This window comes from Saccopteryx leptura, chromosome 9 (genome assembly GCF_036850995.1).
Source record: "Saccopteryx leptura isolate mSacLep1 chromosome 9, mSacLep1_pri_phased_curated, whole genome shotgun sequence".
In the NCBI taxonomy this organism is placed as follows: domain Eukaryota; kingdom Metazoa; phylum Chordata; class Mammalia; order Chiroptera; family Emballonuridae; genus Saccopteryx; species Saccopteryx leptura.
The window spans coordinates 79,362,311-79,378,668 of record NC_089511.1 but is presented as its reverse complement, the minus strand read 5'-3'; the positions used below and the strand labels follow the sequence as shown (position 1 = coordinate 79,378,668).

The window sequence follows — 16,358 nt, the reverse complement described above, 5'->3', positions numbered from 1 at the left end:
ACAATGGATAAAGCATTGAGCAGCGATGCTGAGGTCGCTGATTAGAAACCCCAGGCTTACCTGGTCAAGGCACACATGGGAGTTGATGCTTCTTGTTCCTCCCCCCTTCTCTCTCTCTCTCTCTCTCTCTCTCTTTTCTCTCTAAAATGAATAAATAAAATTTTTTTTAAAATCCTCAGAATTATCAAGTTCTTGCAAATCAGTTAAAGACCTTTCTGCATACAGTGGTGGCTGTGGCACAATACACCCCCCAAGTATCTGCACACTTTCCCAATAAGAAGGCAAAGGCCATGTTCATGAACGAGGGATAGCCAAGGTGTAGTGGATCCCCCTCCCATGGGGCTGGAAGAACAAATACCTTAGCGTCCTTCCCCCTCAGTCACCTGGGCTCCCAGGACACAGAATGGAATTCGCAGTGGGCAAAGAAGACATCGCAGAAACCCCTTCCCGAGAGCAGACTTTGGAGGAAGCAGCTGACTTCATGGAGGGGCCTGTCCCCTTGGCCAAGCACCTGACCTTCAGCCCCTCAGTCCCTCTGCTCTGGAGTGATGGCGCTAAGTGCCATGCCACCTCATAGGGAGGTCTTGCTGAGCTGTACAGTCGCTGACAGAAGGCCCATGAGCCATTGACTATTTTACTTTTGGAAAAGGTGGTAACAGAAATTGCTAGGTAGTGTATGGGAAACTCAAGAGATTGACTTTGGCAGGGTTAGGATAGAACTGGGTTAGTGTTAAGCTCTCTATAGGTAACATGTAGGGTTTAGTTTTGCAAAAGTGGACTTCTGGTTCAGTCTGCTTTTTAAAACATTTGTTTCAGACAAAACTTGAGCGTTTTCAGCTATGTGATATTAACTGAGGAGACTTGGGGCAGGCATGCTGGTCTTCTCTTTGAGAGCCCCTCAGCAAACCTCCGAGTCCAGAAATAAGACCTCATGAGGCGTTGAGGTCACCACAATATGCATTCCCTTCCTTGGGCCAGCTAACTGGTCTGCCCATGCAGCTGGATGCCTACAATTGGCCAGAGTCCCATTCCTGCTCCCTCTTTCCATGACTTACCCAAAATCATAGGGGGAAATTGTATTTCTCAGGGGGTTTCAGAGGGGAGTGCAGTCTGTCCACTCTCCCCATATTCTAAAAAATGCCTCTGGATCAAAAGAGCCACTGGCTGGCCCCAGGACTGTATTGACGGTGACCTCTAAAGGACTTGCTGTTGTATGGTTTGTGCCTTCAGCTCATTTAGAAGTACTCTAAGAAACAATCTGTTGTGGTTCAGGCTGGACCCCTGGGAGCAGGGCTTGGATTGGGCTGTCCATCAAAGCACACTCCCCTCTAAACCCCGCTCTGTAAGCACTCTCCGAGAGGAGGTGCTGGGAGTGACCATGAGGCTGGGTGTATTTCACAGGCTCACTATCAGTCCTAAAACAGGTGGGTATTTCCCCATTGAATGCCTGCCGGAAACTTGGAGCCAGGTCAGTGATCTCTAGCGCTGCCCTGTGTCCCCTCCACATAACACACTTGTTACCTTTTTTGCTCCATTCTGTCTCCATCCTGAGACTTAAGAGTATTGCTCTTTTCATCCTTTGTTTGTTTCTTCCCTTTTTTTTCTTTTTAGAGTACTGTTCTTAAATTCAGCAGGAATAGCAAATACTATATACTGATGTTTTACTTGCAGTGTTGAGAGTTGGTTCCGGCAGCCCTCCCAGGTTCTGTGTGTGGGTGGGGAGTGATGGCGGCATGGTGAGAGTCTGGCAGGGGGGGAGGGAGAAGCTGAGCTCGGGGGGGGTGTTTCCTCGGAAGTAAAGGCAAGCTCAGAGCATGTGAGTGAAGTGTGTACAACATCTGCAAAGCTCTGCATTAGCTTGTCAGTGTTTAAATTTATAACAACTTCAAAAGAAATTAAAAAATCAATCAGTGTAGAGACTGAAAGAATAAATGGCGCGCTTCTGTCCTGGGCTGTGTGAATGGCAGTGTGGCATGCCCGCAGGGAGGAGAGAATGGGCAGGTACAGAGGCTTACCCTGCTGTCGCTCCGTGCACCGTATCAGGGCGATGGGGCAGGGCAGCGAGAGTGCTGGTGCATGCCATTGCTGGAGCACCCTTGGAGTAACACGGCCTTGGAAACACCTAACCAAGAGTGATATGGCCAGGGTGTGGGTGATTTGGTGTATTCCTTGGACATTTTGTAGTAGAAACTTTATCTGTAATGTAGCTCTTACATATTTATTTAGTTATCATTAAAATCTGATGGGATCATCATATTTACTGAAGTTTTTAAAACATCATATCGTCTGAATTACTAAGAAATAATACAACTGATGTTTGCTGTGTCATCTTTCAGGAAATAAAGAAATTCATTAAGGGGGTTTCTGAGAAGATCAAGAAAACCAGAGACAAATACGGCATCAACGATAACGGCACGACGGAGGTAAATGGCCTCTCTAGTGGGGGAAGGACGCGAAGGTGTTTCCAGGGGCTGCCAGCCCTGACTCTGCACTTGCTTTTGTTCTTCCAGCCCCGTGTGCTGTACCAGTTGGACCGGATCACCCCCACCCAGTTAGAAAAGTTTCTGGAGACTTGTAGGGACAAGTACATGAGGTAGGGATGCTAATTGCCTTAGACTGCTGGGCAGTCACATGGGTCCCATGTATCCTTCCTGTCTCCCCACAGAAATAAAAGTCTGTACCCACCCTACTTACTGACTGCCAGTGTCTGAGCAGGTCTGTCACCTCTTACCTAGGGAGTCCAGGGAGTAGATAGGATGCACCAAGATGTGAAATTAATGCAGAAATTTTCAGGTGTTTTCCCCCCGCAGTGAAACGACCAATATATTTGGCAAATGTCACCTACTACCTCCACCTTCAGTACTATTTGTTAGCAGACTCTTGTCTTCTTGAGGCAGTGGACTTGTGGGCCCAGTCATCGCACGGTAGCCATATGTAGTCACCCAACATCCACTTTCTGTTGGACCCCTCTGAGCACTGTTTCCTCTCGCACCTGATGCTGCCCTGTGCCGTTCTTCCTCTTTCACAGCACAGCCTGGCTCGTTGCCAATTCCTTTCTGACCCTTAAGCCGTCTGTATTTTTTCTGCTGAAAGGAGATAACCAGAAGGCTTCCCAGCAGCTTGCTGGGCCTTTCATTGCGGTCTTCTCCTCGTAGGGCACAGATGGAGCCGGGCTCTGCAGTAGGCGCCCTCTGCGCCCAGAGCATTGGCGAGCCCGGCACCCAGATGACCCTGAAGACTTTCCACTTCGCAGGCGTGGCCTCCATGAACATCACCCTGGGCGTTCCCCGGATCAAGGAGATCATCAACGCCTCCAAGGCCATCAGGTGCTTGGCTCTGCTGCCCTTCTGTTCCCACACTTCCTGGCATGTGTTTTGAAGAAGAGGGATTCTCTTCTCAGATGTGCAATTTAAATGGACAGTCTCTGAAACATCGGTGGCGTGCTTGTGTTAATCATGTTTTAGTTTTTAAAAAAGAAAAAAAACCACTTGACAAAACATAAGTTAAAATTAGATCCAGTCAAAATGGAAGAAGTGTTTCTTTCTGGCCACAGGTTACGTGAAAGAGAGAAACATAAAAAATCTACTGGAAAAATTATAGCAGTGTGTCCTTGTAGATTTCAAACTTTTGATGTCATGTTCCCAGCCTGACTAGACCTGACGGACGTGTCTGCACCTGGGCTGTGGTCATAGTCTGGCTGCCGCATGATTTCATGATAAGACTTGTAGGTGATCTGAGGCTAGAAAAGGTAGGAACATATTGCAGTGTATTTGATGAGAATGATTCATCTATGGTCTGAAACTTAAAAAAAAATGACAAATAGCATTAAGTGAAGGAAAGCTGCACTTTTTGCAGCTCAGCGGGGGCGCCCGCGGTGGCAAGAGCTCTGCCGACCTCTTTAGGGTCACACCTCTTCCATGAGGGTGGGTTCAGGGGACACCATTCAGGACAGTGGCGTGGAAGCTGGTCGCTGGTTGTTGGAGGAGCTGGAGGTGTCCTGAAGAGCCGTGATAGGGACAGGGAAAGGGAGGAAGGAAGCTGTAGTGCACAGAGAGCCAACTTACTCAGAGAACAGAACTAAACTAACTACTTGTTAGGACCAAAGAGGAAGAGGTAGGTTCACTCGGTCAGAGAGAATTTTCTGGAAGCCATTTCATTCACTGGCAGAGTAGATTATCTCATAAGCTCTAAAAATAGTAAATCTAAATGAGAATGTCTGAAGGACATCCTTGACACAGAGCAAACGCTTAGTGAGTTTCAGTTGCTTTCAACATCACGATTCTAAGTAGTCCTCAGACTCCACAAGGCGTGATCCTCGGGCAGACTACTCCTGAGTGTAACTGTTCGTCCTTCACTTCTCAGCACGCCAATCATCACGGCACAGCTGGACAAGGATGACGATGCAGATTACGCCCGCCTTGTGAAAGGGAGAATTGAGAAGACCCTTTTGGGAGAGGTGAGGAGAAACCCCTCTTCACAACAGGGAACTAGGCCAGCAGTGTTGCAGGGACGCACGGACAGCAGGTGCAGTGGGCACACCAGTCAGTGTCCACACTAGGCTGTCCTTGAAAAAAAGAGTGAGCGGGAATACCCTTGGGAAAGGAGAAAGTGACTGACTTCTGGTCTTCTGACACCACAGATTTCGGAGTACATTGAAGAAGTGTTTCTTCCTGATGACTGCTTTATTCTTGTCAAGCTCTCCCTGGAACGGATTAGACTGCTAAGGCTGGAGGTGAGTCATGTAGTTACATGTGTGGAGGAAGTCGTTCTCTGTTCGTCCCAAGCTAGGCGCTGATAAGCCAGGCCGGGAGAGAAGCAAGACATGGAAGCCTGCAGCTTTGCTCGGGTGGTGGTTGTCTGCCAGTCTGTTGTACCATCCCATTCTGGCCTTCTGAGCCCGACTCACACATACACGTTGCCATCTCAAGACACGCAGGAAATGAGTTGGAATTGTGTGCAGGCCACAGTAACCCATTCACTGTGACAAAATATTACAGTCACCTGTCTTCCCAGTGCCCGGAGGGACCCCAGGGCTAGCTGTCTCACAGCTGTGGCCAGCACCAGCGCAGCGCCTGGCTAGCCCCGGAGCTATTTTTGGATGGGTGCGTTAACCTTGCTTATTACATTGGTAGTTACATATAGGTAACAGTTGAAAGATTATTGGCCTTTCTCAGGGACAAACTAAGGCAAGGAGAAAACTCAGTTGCTTTCTGGCTCCTTCCTCTGTCTTTCAGAGTTGAAATCTCTACTAGTCTATACACATTCCGTATCCTGTTCCTTCAAGTACCACGTTCGTGTCTTGTCCATGTGAAAGATGACCCAGATTAAGCAGCTGCCTCTCTGGTTGGGGTGCTCTCCAGCCTGGCTCTGGCCACCTGCCCTGTGGCCCTTTAACCAGAAGAGTGGGCAGCATCAAGGGGTGTAGCACTCAAGCAGTTGTGCTGAGCTCGGCCTGGTCCCAGGGAGGCTCCACTGATGCGTGTCATTGCCTGGCCACCAGCTCCTGACCACCGGCCTCCCTGGAACCCATGCGTGCTGCCATGAATTGAGCATGCATTTTCAGTGGGGCAAGGGATCTGTAGGAAAAAAATTATTATGCTTTCTATGAATAAAGCACAAATTACATGCAGTATATAACAAATATGCAATCTGTCGCTGGTATTAGAATTCATTATGGGGAGAGAAGTTAGAGAAAAAATGTCTGAAAACACTTCTTAGAGGGGCAGTGATGAAACAGGCTGAGAAACATTGGCATCAAAGGCTCCAGACCGGCCCTGGCCGGTTGGCTCAGCGGTAGAGCGGCGGCCTGGCGTGCGGGAGTCCCGGGTTTGATTCCCGGCCAGGGCACACAGGAGAAGCGCCCATTTGCTTCTCCACCCCCACCCCCTCCTTCCTCTCTGTCTCTCTCTTCCCCTCCCGCAGCCAAGGCTCCACAGGAGCAAAGATGGCCCGGGCGCTGGGGATGGCTCCTTGGCCTCTGCCCCAGTCGCTAGAGTGGCTCTGGTCGCGGCAGAGTGACGCCCCAGAGGGGCAGAGCATCGCCCCCTGGTGGGCAGAGCGTCGCCCCTGGTGGGCGTGCCAGGTGGATCCTGGTTGGGCGCATGCGGGAGTCTGTCTGACTGTCTCTCCCCGTTTCCAGCTTCAGAAAAATACAAAAAAAAAAAAAAGACTCCAGACCGCCCTGACGGGATAGCTCAATTGGCTAGAGCATCGTCCTGAAGCACTGAGGTTGTCAGTACAATCCCCGGTCAAGGCACATACAGGAACAGATCAATGTTTCTGTCATCTCTGTCTGTCTCTCTCCTTTCTTCTCTCTAAAATCAATAAAATAAACATCTTAATAATAATTTAAAAAAGGCTCTAGACCCTGGGAAGTAATGTCTGGGCATGCGGCCCCCACCTGGCCACCTTGCAGGTGAATGCTGAAACTGTGCGGTATTCCATCTGCACGTCCAAGCTCCGTGTGAAGCCAGGCGACGTGGCCGTTCACGGCGAGGCTGTGGTGTGTGTCACCCCCCGGGAGAACAGCAAGAGCTCCATGTACTACGTGCTGCAGTTCCTGAAAGAGGACCTCCCCAAGGTAAGGCGACACTCGCTGCAGGCCCTGGCCAGCCGAATGCCAGCACGTTTGGAAAGGGAGAGCCCACATTCACCTCTGACGTTAGTATCTAGATGCCAGATGCCAGCAAACCCTAGGGACTGTCACTACCGAGACTCAGGGTGGCAGTCCTTCCCAACTTAGCACTCTCATGCCAGTTCTGTCTATTCGATTCCTCTCTGTTCTCTCAGAACTGATGGTTGAAAAGGACACAGCTCTCTGAACTTCTGCTTTTCTCCCTGATTCCCCAACAGTGGGCAGGCCCTTTGAGGTTTGTTGTGTAACTTACTGCTTCTCAACACTGACAGAGGCGCCGAGCCAGGTGGCAGAGCCAGGGCTTGATGTCCCCTGTTGTCACTGCTGCTGTGGTTTCTGAGGCTCCCAGGTGGTGGGAGCCTCATGGGCACTGCAGGGTCTCAAACCTTCTGTGTCCCCGAGTGCAGGTGGTGGTGCAGGGCATCCCAGAGGTGTCCAGAGCTGTCATCCACATCGATGAGCAGAGCGGAAAGGAGAAGTACAAGCTCCTGGTGGAGGGGGATAACCTGCGGGCAGTCATGGCCACCCACGGTGTCAAGGGTACCCGGACCACCTCCAACAACACATATGAGGTACTGGTCATGCCCAGGGCCCCTTCCTCATCCTGTCTCCCTCGGTGCCCCGCTCGGCCCTCAGCCGGTGCCGGCACACTCCTGGGACCTTGCTGGCTGCTCTGGGTCTACAACTGAAGAGCTGTTCCTGGAGAAGGGGCAGGGCTTGCCATGACCCTGCAGGCAGAGAAGGGCGTGGAGAGCAGTGGGGAGCACCCAGAAGTAGCTGACTCCGCTCCTGCCGTCCCCGCAGGTGGAGAAGACTCTGGGCATCGAAGCCGCCCGGACCACTATCATCAATGAGATCCAGTACACGATGGTCAACCATGGCATGAGCATCGACAGGCGGCACGTGATGCTGCTGTCCGACCTGATGACCTACAAGGTTTGTGAGGGGCCCCGCCTGGGAGAGAGACGCTGTCATGTTTCTAAGACGTGCCATGGTGATCATTGCAGAAAATGAGACGTCACCATCCCCCAAAACCAAAGAGTGGTGGTCAGGCTGGGTGTTCTGGTAAAATTCTGGTATGAACATTGCCACCTCATGGTAGGAGCTGGAAGGTGCTTTTTGTTGAGAAATGATGCTAAAGCACAGCTAGCCATTGCCAGTAGCCCACGGAGTTCCTGACAAGCTAGGAATAAAAGCTAGGGTGTTTATTCCCCATTTATCACATTTCTTCTGTAGCTATTTTCAGGAAAAGAATAAATTAACATGATCTTGAGGGATATGGAGGTTGGTTGGTTATATGTTTTTTTTCCTTTTCCCAAAAAATGTCTTCCCTTAGCAGTGCTGTAGGACAACAGGTTTTCATGATCCTTCCCATTCTCGCCTCTACAGAAAGTTCAGAAACTAGGTGGAAGAATGACCCGTTCATACCACTAGATTTGAGAGAGAGAGAGATGGAAAGAAGGGGAGGAAGAGAGATAGAGAAGCATCAGTTTGTTCCATTTAGTTGTGCACCCATTGATTGCTTCTCGTACGTCTTCTGACTGGGACTGGGGCTCGAACCTGCAACCTCGGTATACTGGGACGATGCTTAATTTACTGAGCTACCCAGCCAGGGCAAAGCTGTCATTTTTAAGTCTCCCTTTGACTCTCTCTCTCTTTGCTTATGTCATGTCACTGTAGTTGCAGGCAATGTTGGGCATGCCGTTTTCATCCTGACTTCTTCACATTTCCCATGTGTGACATAGTCTTGAAGTGTGCTTTCTTAATGATAACAGAATATTCCTTTGAGTCAAAACACCTACATATACTTAACTGTCTCCCTGCATTGAGGTTTTTTTTTTTTTGTATTTTTCTGAAGCTGGAAACGGGGAGAGACAGTCAGACAGACTCCCGCATGCTCCTGACCAGGATCCACCTGGCATGCCCACCAGGGGGCGACGCTCTGCCCCTCCGGGGTGTCGCTCTGTTGCTACCAGAGCCACTCTAGCACCTGGGGCAGAGGCCAAGGAGCCATCCCCAGCGCCCAGGCCATCTTTGCTCCAATGGAGCCTTGGCTGCGGGAGGGGAAGAGAGAGACAGAGAGGAAGGAGAGGGGGAGGGGTGGAGAAGGAGATGGGCGCTTCTCCTGTGTGCCCTGGCCGGGAATCGAACCCGGGACTTCTGCACGCCAGGCTGACGCTCTACCACTGAGCCAACCGGCCAGGGCCCTCTTTCTTTTTTTTTAGTTAGGTTCTTAATTCTAGTTCTCAAGTCTTAATTCTTTGTTCCAGTGGCTCTTGCTTGTGAGCATAAGGACCGATGTTGTCAGTGACTAGTAGCCTCAGTGAGACACAGGTGGACAGACAGCTGTTGGTATCTTTTTCAAACTTGAGGTTGTGACTTAACTACTGGATTTAGCTGGTTTTGCTTATTCTGTTGAGGGGATGCCGTGAGTGTGGTTTGGTTTTCAGCTTTCAAAGTGGCATGGGTGCCACTCTGACATGTTCCTCCCCTGACACAGGGCGAAGTCTTGGGCATTACTAGGTTTGGCCTGGCCAAGATGAAGGAAAGTGTGCTGATGCTGGCGTCCTTTGAGAAGACAGCTGACCACCTCTTCGACGCTGCCTACTTTGGGCAGAAGGACTCTGTGTGTGGTAGGTTGGGTGTTTTTAATAACATCCCCAGAGGCCTTGGTTGTTTGCAACTTAGACCCTGGCTGAGGCTATTTGGGAGGTAAACAAGCTGAATAGGTAAAGCTTTTATTTTTTAAGATTAAAGTCGGGTCATGGAATTGAAACCAGTCAATCTTTTATCTCCAAAGGCTGACTCGCATACCCTGCATGCCCCACATATGTGAGAAGGCCTCTCTATATGTACAGTCAGTTTTTGGTCCAAGAAGAAAATATGGACCCTGGGCATGTAGGAACTTTCCGAGCCCATGAAGTCAGCTGTACTGTGCCTACACCCTTTGTAATGCCAAGGCTTGCAGGAGTGGAGCAGTGCCAGGTGTCCCTGTTGTCCTGCCTCCCTGGGAAAGGCAGCTGGCTTGCCTTTTCCATTTGTTGAGCCCCTGATCTGGACACCTTAAGTGCCTGTATCTCAGCACCTCTGTGAGGTGTCGGTATTAACCCCTTTCACAAGGGAGGAGACTGAAGAAAATAACTTGTGTGCCATCGAGTCTGACGGCAGAGCTCTTGCCCTACACTGGCCTTGTCGCCCAACCACGCAGTGCATCTCTGAATATGAGCAGGGATTGTCACAAAGGTGCCTGGGCCTGCCTGCCTCTTCCCTGAGCCCTTGACATGTGTCTGCTTTATGCTAGCCTTTCTCGTGCCTAGACCCTGCTGGCCTGTGGAGGGAGCTCATGAGGGGCTGGGGCGCAGGAGGCTCAGTAGCCTCCCAAAGTCACAAGCTCTTCAGCCCACACAGGGATCCCAAGGCTGGCTGCCATCGCTCCTCCAGAGCTCCGCTTCCTAGTGGCCATTTTCCCTCTCACTCCTATTCTTATGTGGATTTGCCAAACAGGTGATGGTCAAGTGGGCACCAGTCAGTACACACCTAAGATGAACTTTTCCTCCTTTCAAAAAAGGTATAGGTTGTAGATGAAGGGAAAGAGAAATGACATTCTTTAAGATAAAAGGAGAAAGGAAAAAAAACAGAGCAGAGATTAGGGCAGAAGGCCAAAGCCAAGGTGAAATTAAGATCAAGTGAGCCTGACAAGGACACTAAGACCTCGCACCCAGCCGTGCCCCAGTGTGCAGAGCCCGGGCCTGTGCTGCACGCTGCTGCTTCTCCCTCCCTCCTGACACCACCACCACCCCCACCCCCGCCCAGGGGCCGGGTGTGGCCGTCCCACTCGCTCCTCCTGGTCCTTTGCATGTTGTGACATAGTGTCAGTCCTTGTTCCATGTGGGTTTTAGTTGGGTTTCCCAGCGGCACAAAGCCCAGAATGTAGTAGGCACATATTTGCTTGTTTAGAACCAGAAGCCTGATGCAGAACCCAACATTTGGATCTTATAAAGCTGAATGGAGCTTGGAAAAAGAATCTGCACTACCGCCTTATTTCTGTCGCTCCACAGAGCCCTGCCTCCTGAGTGTCTGGAGTTAGGGCCAGGGTCTCCCAAGGCTTGGGCATGCTGTTAAACCTGGCCTGGCCCTGGCAGCTGAGCACAGTGAACAGGATGTGCTGCTGCCTTCAGGGGGACCACTGCCTGATCGTATCATCCTATTGTTTGCTTTTCTTCTAGGGACTAAGCTAAGGAAACACCAGGTAGCAAACTCAGGGTTCCCTGAGCATCATTCCCTAGCCTTGATGTCTGAGTATAATGCTACAGAGTGTCTTTGGCTCAGATGGAGGGAACCACTGAGCTGTCAGTCTCCAGCTAGCAACTGGGTTGTGAGTGGGCACCCCCTCCCCCCAAGTGTAAATTCTGTCCACCATCTAGGAGCACGGTGCATGCCTGTGCTTTGCAGCCATCTCCATGTCAGGGATGAGGAGTAGAGCAACCAGCCCAAGTTAAGCCAGTTGTGTAGTGGAGCCGGGACTCGAATCCCAGTTTCTGGCTCCTGAGTCAGCAGTCTTTCTGTTCGGACAGCCCGCCTGAGTGTTGAGAAGTCCTCTAATTTCCTTTCTGGTTGATTCCAGGGGTGTCCGAATGCATCATCATGGGGATCCCCATGAACATTGGAACCGGGCTCTTCAAGCTGCTCCACAAGGCCAACAGGGACCCAAGCCCTCCCAGGAGGCCCCTGATCTTCGACACAAACGAATTCCACATACCCCTTGTGACATAGTCCAGGGAAAAGGGGACCAATCCTGACTTCGGCTCCTGGTCCTGTCTGGAAAGGGGCTCGAGACCAGCTATTGCCTCGGCTTTGTGCTCCCTAGGACAGAGGCCGTGCCCCCACCAAGCCAGCAGTCAGAGAAGGCCCCCTACGCTCCAGGGAGCACCTCACCCACTAACCCTGACCTCACCATAATGCCTGGTCAGGACAACGGAGCTTTCTCTGTCATGTGCAACCTAACCTATAAAGAGCTCCACACCTCCAACCCACCCCGCCTCCCTGCTCTTCAGAGGAGGCCCTGGCACTCATTCCCACCTCACCTGTGTATCTGTTGGCTCCCAGTGTGTCTCACAGCTGCCCGGGCTGAGGGGTCTGAACCCCAGGGCCAAGGCAGTCCGGGTCTTCAGTTCTGCAGTCATGCGGAATCTCAGTATGATGGACTCCTGTACATATTGTTACTATTATTTATTTGCTGTGTTTGGAAATATTGGAGTTTTTGTTATTTGGTTTTACTTTGAAACCAGGAAGCTATGGAAACCAAGAAAGCCAACCTCGAAGTGTCCCTGGGAAAACTGTTTCAGCCGTAGAGATGGTCCAGGGTCTGTAATTGAGCTGAGACTGTCTTGAGGCCCAAGCTGCTCCGACTGCCTTCACAGATGCCCTGGCCGCCCTGTTGTTTTCATCTACCTCCAGTTCCCACAGGTTGTGGAACCGCCTTCTCACTCTATCTGTGACAGCGTCAGGCCATTCTTTGTGGCCTCTGGAGGCCTGGCTGGCATTTGGGGCCTGCCAGGATGGGGACTGTCAGTACACATGGAGATGATGGTTGAGGCAGGTCCGGGCCGCCTGCACACGCTCAGGACAGGTGCACAACTGGTGGCCTAAAAAGTGCCTCAGGGGCAGTGGCAGCAGGTGCCAGCTATAACGGGGGAGAGGTCAGCAGACAGGAAGGGAGGGGCCTGCGGAGGACGGCCAGCTGGAGCAGAGGCTCCCCATTGGCCACAGCAGGCTTCTCAGAGAGGAAAGCACTGTGCCAGTGGGGGGCCCAGGTGGCCGGGAGGAGAGACCCGGCAGTGACCCCAGAAGGACCACATTTACTCATCTGTAGGGTGTTCGCCAGAGACGGCAGGCACCATTGCTGCTGTGTTTCCCAGGGCTTCTGAGGGGGTTTCTGCAGCGTAGGCAGAAGTGAGGTGTGCACAGTTATCTTCTAGTGAACAGAGAAAGGCTCTGCTCCTGGGGACAGTCTCTTGGTACCAGATTTGCCATTAGGATCGGCCCCAGGCCATGGGAGAGATGCAATGGCTCTTCCTCCCCAGCGGACCCGGGGAAACCAAGGCTGCAACGTTGGGAGTGAGGTGAGGGTGAAAGTGGCTTTGGCGCTGGTTTCTGGCCCCAGGCACTTGAGGAAGTGTACTTCTAAGACCACCCTCCGCTGTTTCCCTGTATAAAGCCACTGGGGAAATAAGCCCAAACTGAAGAGATGGGAGTCCAGTGTTGCGCGGGAGGAGGTTTGGAAGATTCAGCAGATGGATGTGGTGAAAGGAAAAGGAGAGCTGGAGGAACTCACGTGCTAATTTATGGACGTGCACTTACATTCTTTGCACACTGCCCAGCTGATTTCCCAGGGTTAGAACTAGTGCTGCTGAGGCACTTGGTTCAGCCCTGGCGCTGCGGTCTGCGTTAGAGGGAGGGCTCTCCCGTACTGATTGGGTTCTGAATTAGGAATTCTTGACCTGAGTTAGTTTTGGCCAAGACAGGGTTTAAAATGGAGAAAGCTATAAAGGACAAAAAAGAAAGCTCATGGACATGGACAACAGTGTGGTTAATTATGTTAACCAGTGTCACCCCAATAATTCACTTTAATAAATAAATAAATAATTTTTTTAAAAGAAGAAAAAAATTTTTTGTGACAATTAAGCTCTGGCTGGTTGCTCAGTCAGGTAGAGCATCATCCTAAATCACCAAGGTTGCAGGTTCTATCCCCGATCAGCACATACAGGAGGTGACCAGTGAATGCACACCAAAGTGGAACAACAAATGAATACTTCCCTCCCTGTCTCTTCCTTCCTCTCTGTTTAAGATCAGTTAATAAGCTTTTTTAAAAAAAAATAAAAGAAGAAAGAACTTATATGACAATTTGTATTGATGGTTTGGCCCTTTGGTCCCCCCTTCACCCAGAAAGTTGACCTATGAACTTGCCATAGGGTATCCATGATGTGAAAATAAATGTCATTTTCATGTTCAGCCTCCCCTGCATCTTTGAATTGAGCTAGCCTGGTTCAAGACAGAGGAGTAGGTCTGGTAACACTGAGTTGCCACTTGAGGCCTCACCCCGGGCAGTGCTCACAACCTGCAGAAGAACCAGAGTTGCAAAGCTGCCTTCTGGAGACCTTGCCTGGGAAGGAAGCCGCAGACCTGATCAGATCCAGGACTACTGAGAAGACACTCTGGGGCCAGGGAGCAGGAGGGAGCACCAGCCCCCACTTTCCCCCATGTGTGACACAGTTGAGGGGGGAGAGATTGTGGTAGCAGTGTGCTGAGTAGTAAAGGCGCTTTACCAGGAGCCCCATCCCACCTGAGGGGAGTGCCTTTGGGTGTTGATGAGTCCCCGTGAGTTAGGTGCATACAGTGTTGGGTTTAGATCAGCGTGTGTCTCAGGACAGGAGAGGGGTTATGCAAGGGAGCTCCCCACCCAGCAAGAAGTGATGTGTCACAGGTGGTGCTGCTCCTTGAGTACTACCAGCCCTGTTCGGACCACCTGCATAGGCAGCATTGGCTGGTGAACCCTACTCTGCTCCCCACTGTGCGCCATGGGTAGGTGGTAAAATTTTCCCTAATGTGATTATCGGCTCTACCCCTGGCATTCGTCTTTAAAGCAAGAGCAGAGTTTGAAGACCAGAAAGCAATGTAATCTCAAGAGTGAGCTCAGTAGGTGAGGATTTTACTCTGGGCCTGTTTGGGAAAAAATAAGAAAAACACTTCAATTCTGTCTGGTCCATTAACTGGTACATATTTCTGACTAGAAATCTGTCTATTCCTTTGCCCTTTTTATATTTTCCACAAAGAGGATTAAAATAACTATCAACTCAAGTTACAACTGCCTACACTGTTCAGCATCAGGAGTAGGAAAAGCATCCTGGAGTCTCAGTGTCTCTCAGTTAAATGATGTGTTTCTATTTCAAGGTTTGTCTATGTGCATTAATTGATTCACATCTAATTGAACCTCACAGTGTAAAATGATTTTTCTTGAGTTTTTGCCATCTCTTGGCAGAATTTTATTTTTCTACCGAAACTTAAAAAAGACTTGCTATACATGAAATTAGCAATTCATCTGCCCGCAAGAATTTTTAAAACAGGCAATACCTGACTAGTCAGGGGCACTGACCTCTTTGCTCTTAGATTGTCAAATAAAAAAATGACGGGCCCTGGCCGGTTGGCTCAGTGGTAGAGCGTTGGCCTGGCGTGCAGAAGTCCCGGGTTCGATTCCCGGCCAGGGTACACAGGAGAAGCACCCATCTGCTTCTCCACCCCTCCCCCTCTCCTTCCTCTCTGTCTCTCTCTTCCCCTCCCGCAGCTGAGGCTCCATTGGAGCAAAAGATGGCCCGGGTGCTGGGGATGGCTCCTTGGCCTCTGCCCCAGGCGCTAGAGTGGCTTTGGTCGCAACAGAGCAATGCCCTGGATGGGCAGAGCATCGCCCCCTGGTGGGTGTGCCGGGTGGATCCCGGTCGGGCACATGCGGGAGTCTGTGACTGCCTCCCCGTTTCCAGCTTCAGAAAAATACAAAAAAAATAAAAAATAAATAAATAAAAAATAAAAATAATTTAAAAATGACAACAGCCAACACAATAGCCACACAGTGTGAATGAATCAATAGTATATGTTTTTTGTTTTTGGTCAGACAAAAAATACATGTTTTGGTGTGCCACTGAATTTTAGTAATTTCTGTGTGCCGTGAGACGAGCAAGGTTGAAAGCCACTACTGTGGGTTGTGAAACGGTGATTGAGATGCGTGTGGACTCTGAGCCCTAAAATAACTAATGTTCCCCGCAGCAATCCCACTCCTAGCTAATTCACACCCAGTGGGAGGCAATGCCTTGTCTCCTAAATCTGTTTCCTGGAAGTGACACCTGGCTAGGTACAAGTGCCTAGCTTAACTGTTCATTCAACAAATAAGGGCCTACTTTGTCCAAGTCACTGTCCTTGTTACTAGAAGTACAGCCATAAAGCAGGCAAATTAGAGACTAATGCATCTAAATGGTTCAGCGAAAAGGGATGAAGAAAAGAAATTCTGCATCAAACTTGGCAAAATTATGTCCAGCACAATGTAGGGCCTGATTCCTATGGGCAAGCTCGGTGCATCAGGCCTCACTAGGGCAAAGAGAAAGGTCCCTCTGAGTCGGGCAGCTTCTTCCCGCACAGGCTCCAACCCTCCCAGCAAGGCCCTTCAAGCCCCCACCATTTGGCCTCCTTCCTTGAGCTTGGGTTCTTGAGGGTGTGCCTTGAAGCAGAGACTCAGACTGCAGTCACCAAGAAAGTGTGCTGCCATCCTCGCTCAGCCCAACATATCTGCAGTGTGAATGAGTGGGTATTTAAGGCCATGAATATTTGTTAAGCTTCTGCTCAGTACCCACCCGTGTGCTGGGCCCTTAGGGAAGATCCCTGCATATGTGGGGTTTACCCTTCTGGCTGCAGTCGTTTTGTGCTTAAAAGCCTGGGCTCTGTGATCAGACTATGAGAACCCCAATCCCAATTTCCCCTTTCTGTCTGGTGACCTTAAATTTAACCTCTCTTTCCCTCACTCAGTTATAAAGGTAGGGGTGCTTTTTAGTACCTAACTCAGGACCCTTGATGTCTCGGTGTGCTTGTGCACAGGCCTTAGACCTGTGCCTGGTACAGCATACACACTTTAAGTCAGCACTTATGTGACTACTACCGTTTTTACTGAAAAATATGGCTT

General features: G+C 50.4%; 1 protein-coding gene across 2 annotated transcripts in view; it reads left to right on the top strand.

Moving 5' to 3' along the window:
* The window catches only part of POLR3A (RNA polymerase III subunit A), a 56,904-nt gene extending 43,375 nt beyond the window's left edge, over positions 1-13,529 (top strand). Inside the window, exons 22-31 of one of the 2 annotated variants that reach the window (XM_066349185.1) lie at positions 2,337-2,423; positions 2,511-2,593; positions 3,156-3,326; positions 4,363-4,456; positions 4,640-4,732; positions 6,416-6,580; positions 7,042-7,206; positions 7,439-7,570; positions 9,135-9,267; positions 11,259-13,529. In XM_066349185.1, the coding sequence (XP_066205282.1) occupies positions 2,337-2,423; positions 2,511-2,593; positions 3,156-3,326; positions 4,363-4,456; positions 4,640-4,732; positions 6,416-6,580; positions 7,042-7,206; positions 7,439-7,570; positions 9,135-9,267; positions 11,259-11,407 (1,272 nt within the window). In that variant the 3' untranslated portion in view covers positions 11,408-13,529. Of the gene's footprint in view, positions 1-2,336; positions 2,424-2,510; positions 2,594-3,155; positions 3,327-4,362; positions 4,457-4,639; positions 4,733-6,357; positions 6,581-7,041; positions 7,207-7,438; positions 7,571-9,134; positions 9,268-11,258 lie in introns of those variants that run through there. The other variant, XM_066349186.1, reaches the window with a different exon arrangement.
* Positions 13,530-16,358: the final 2,829 nt, after the last annotated feature.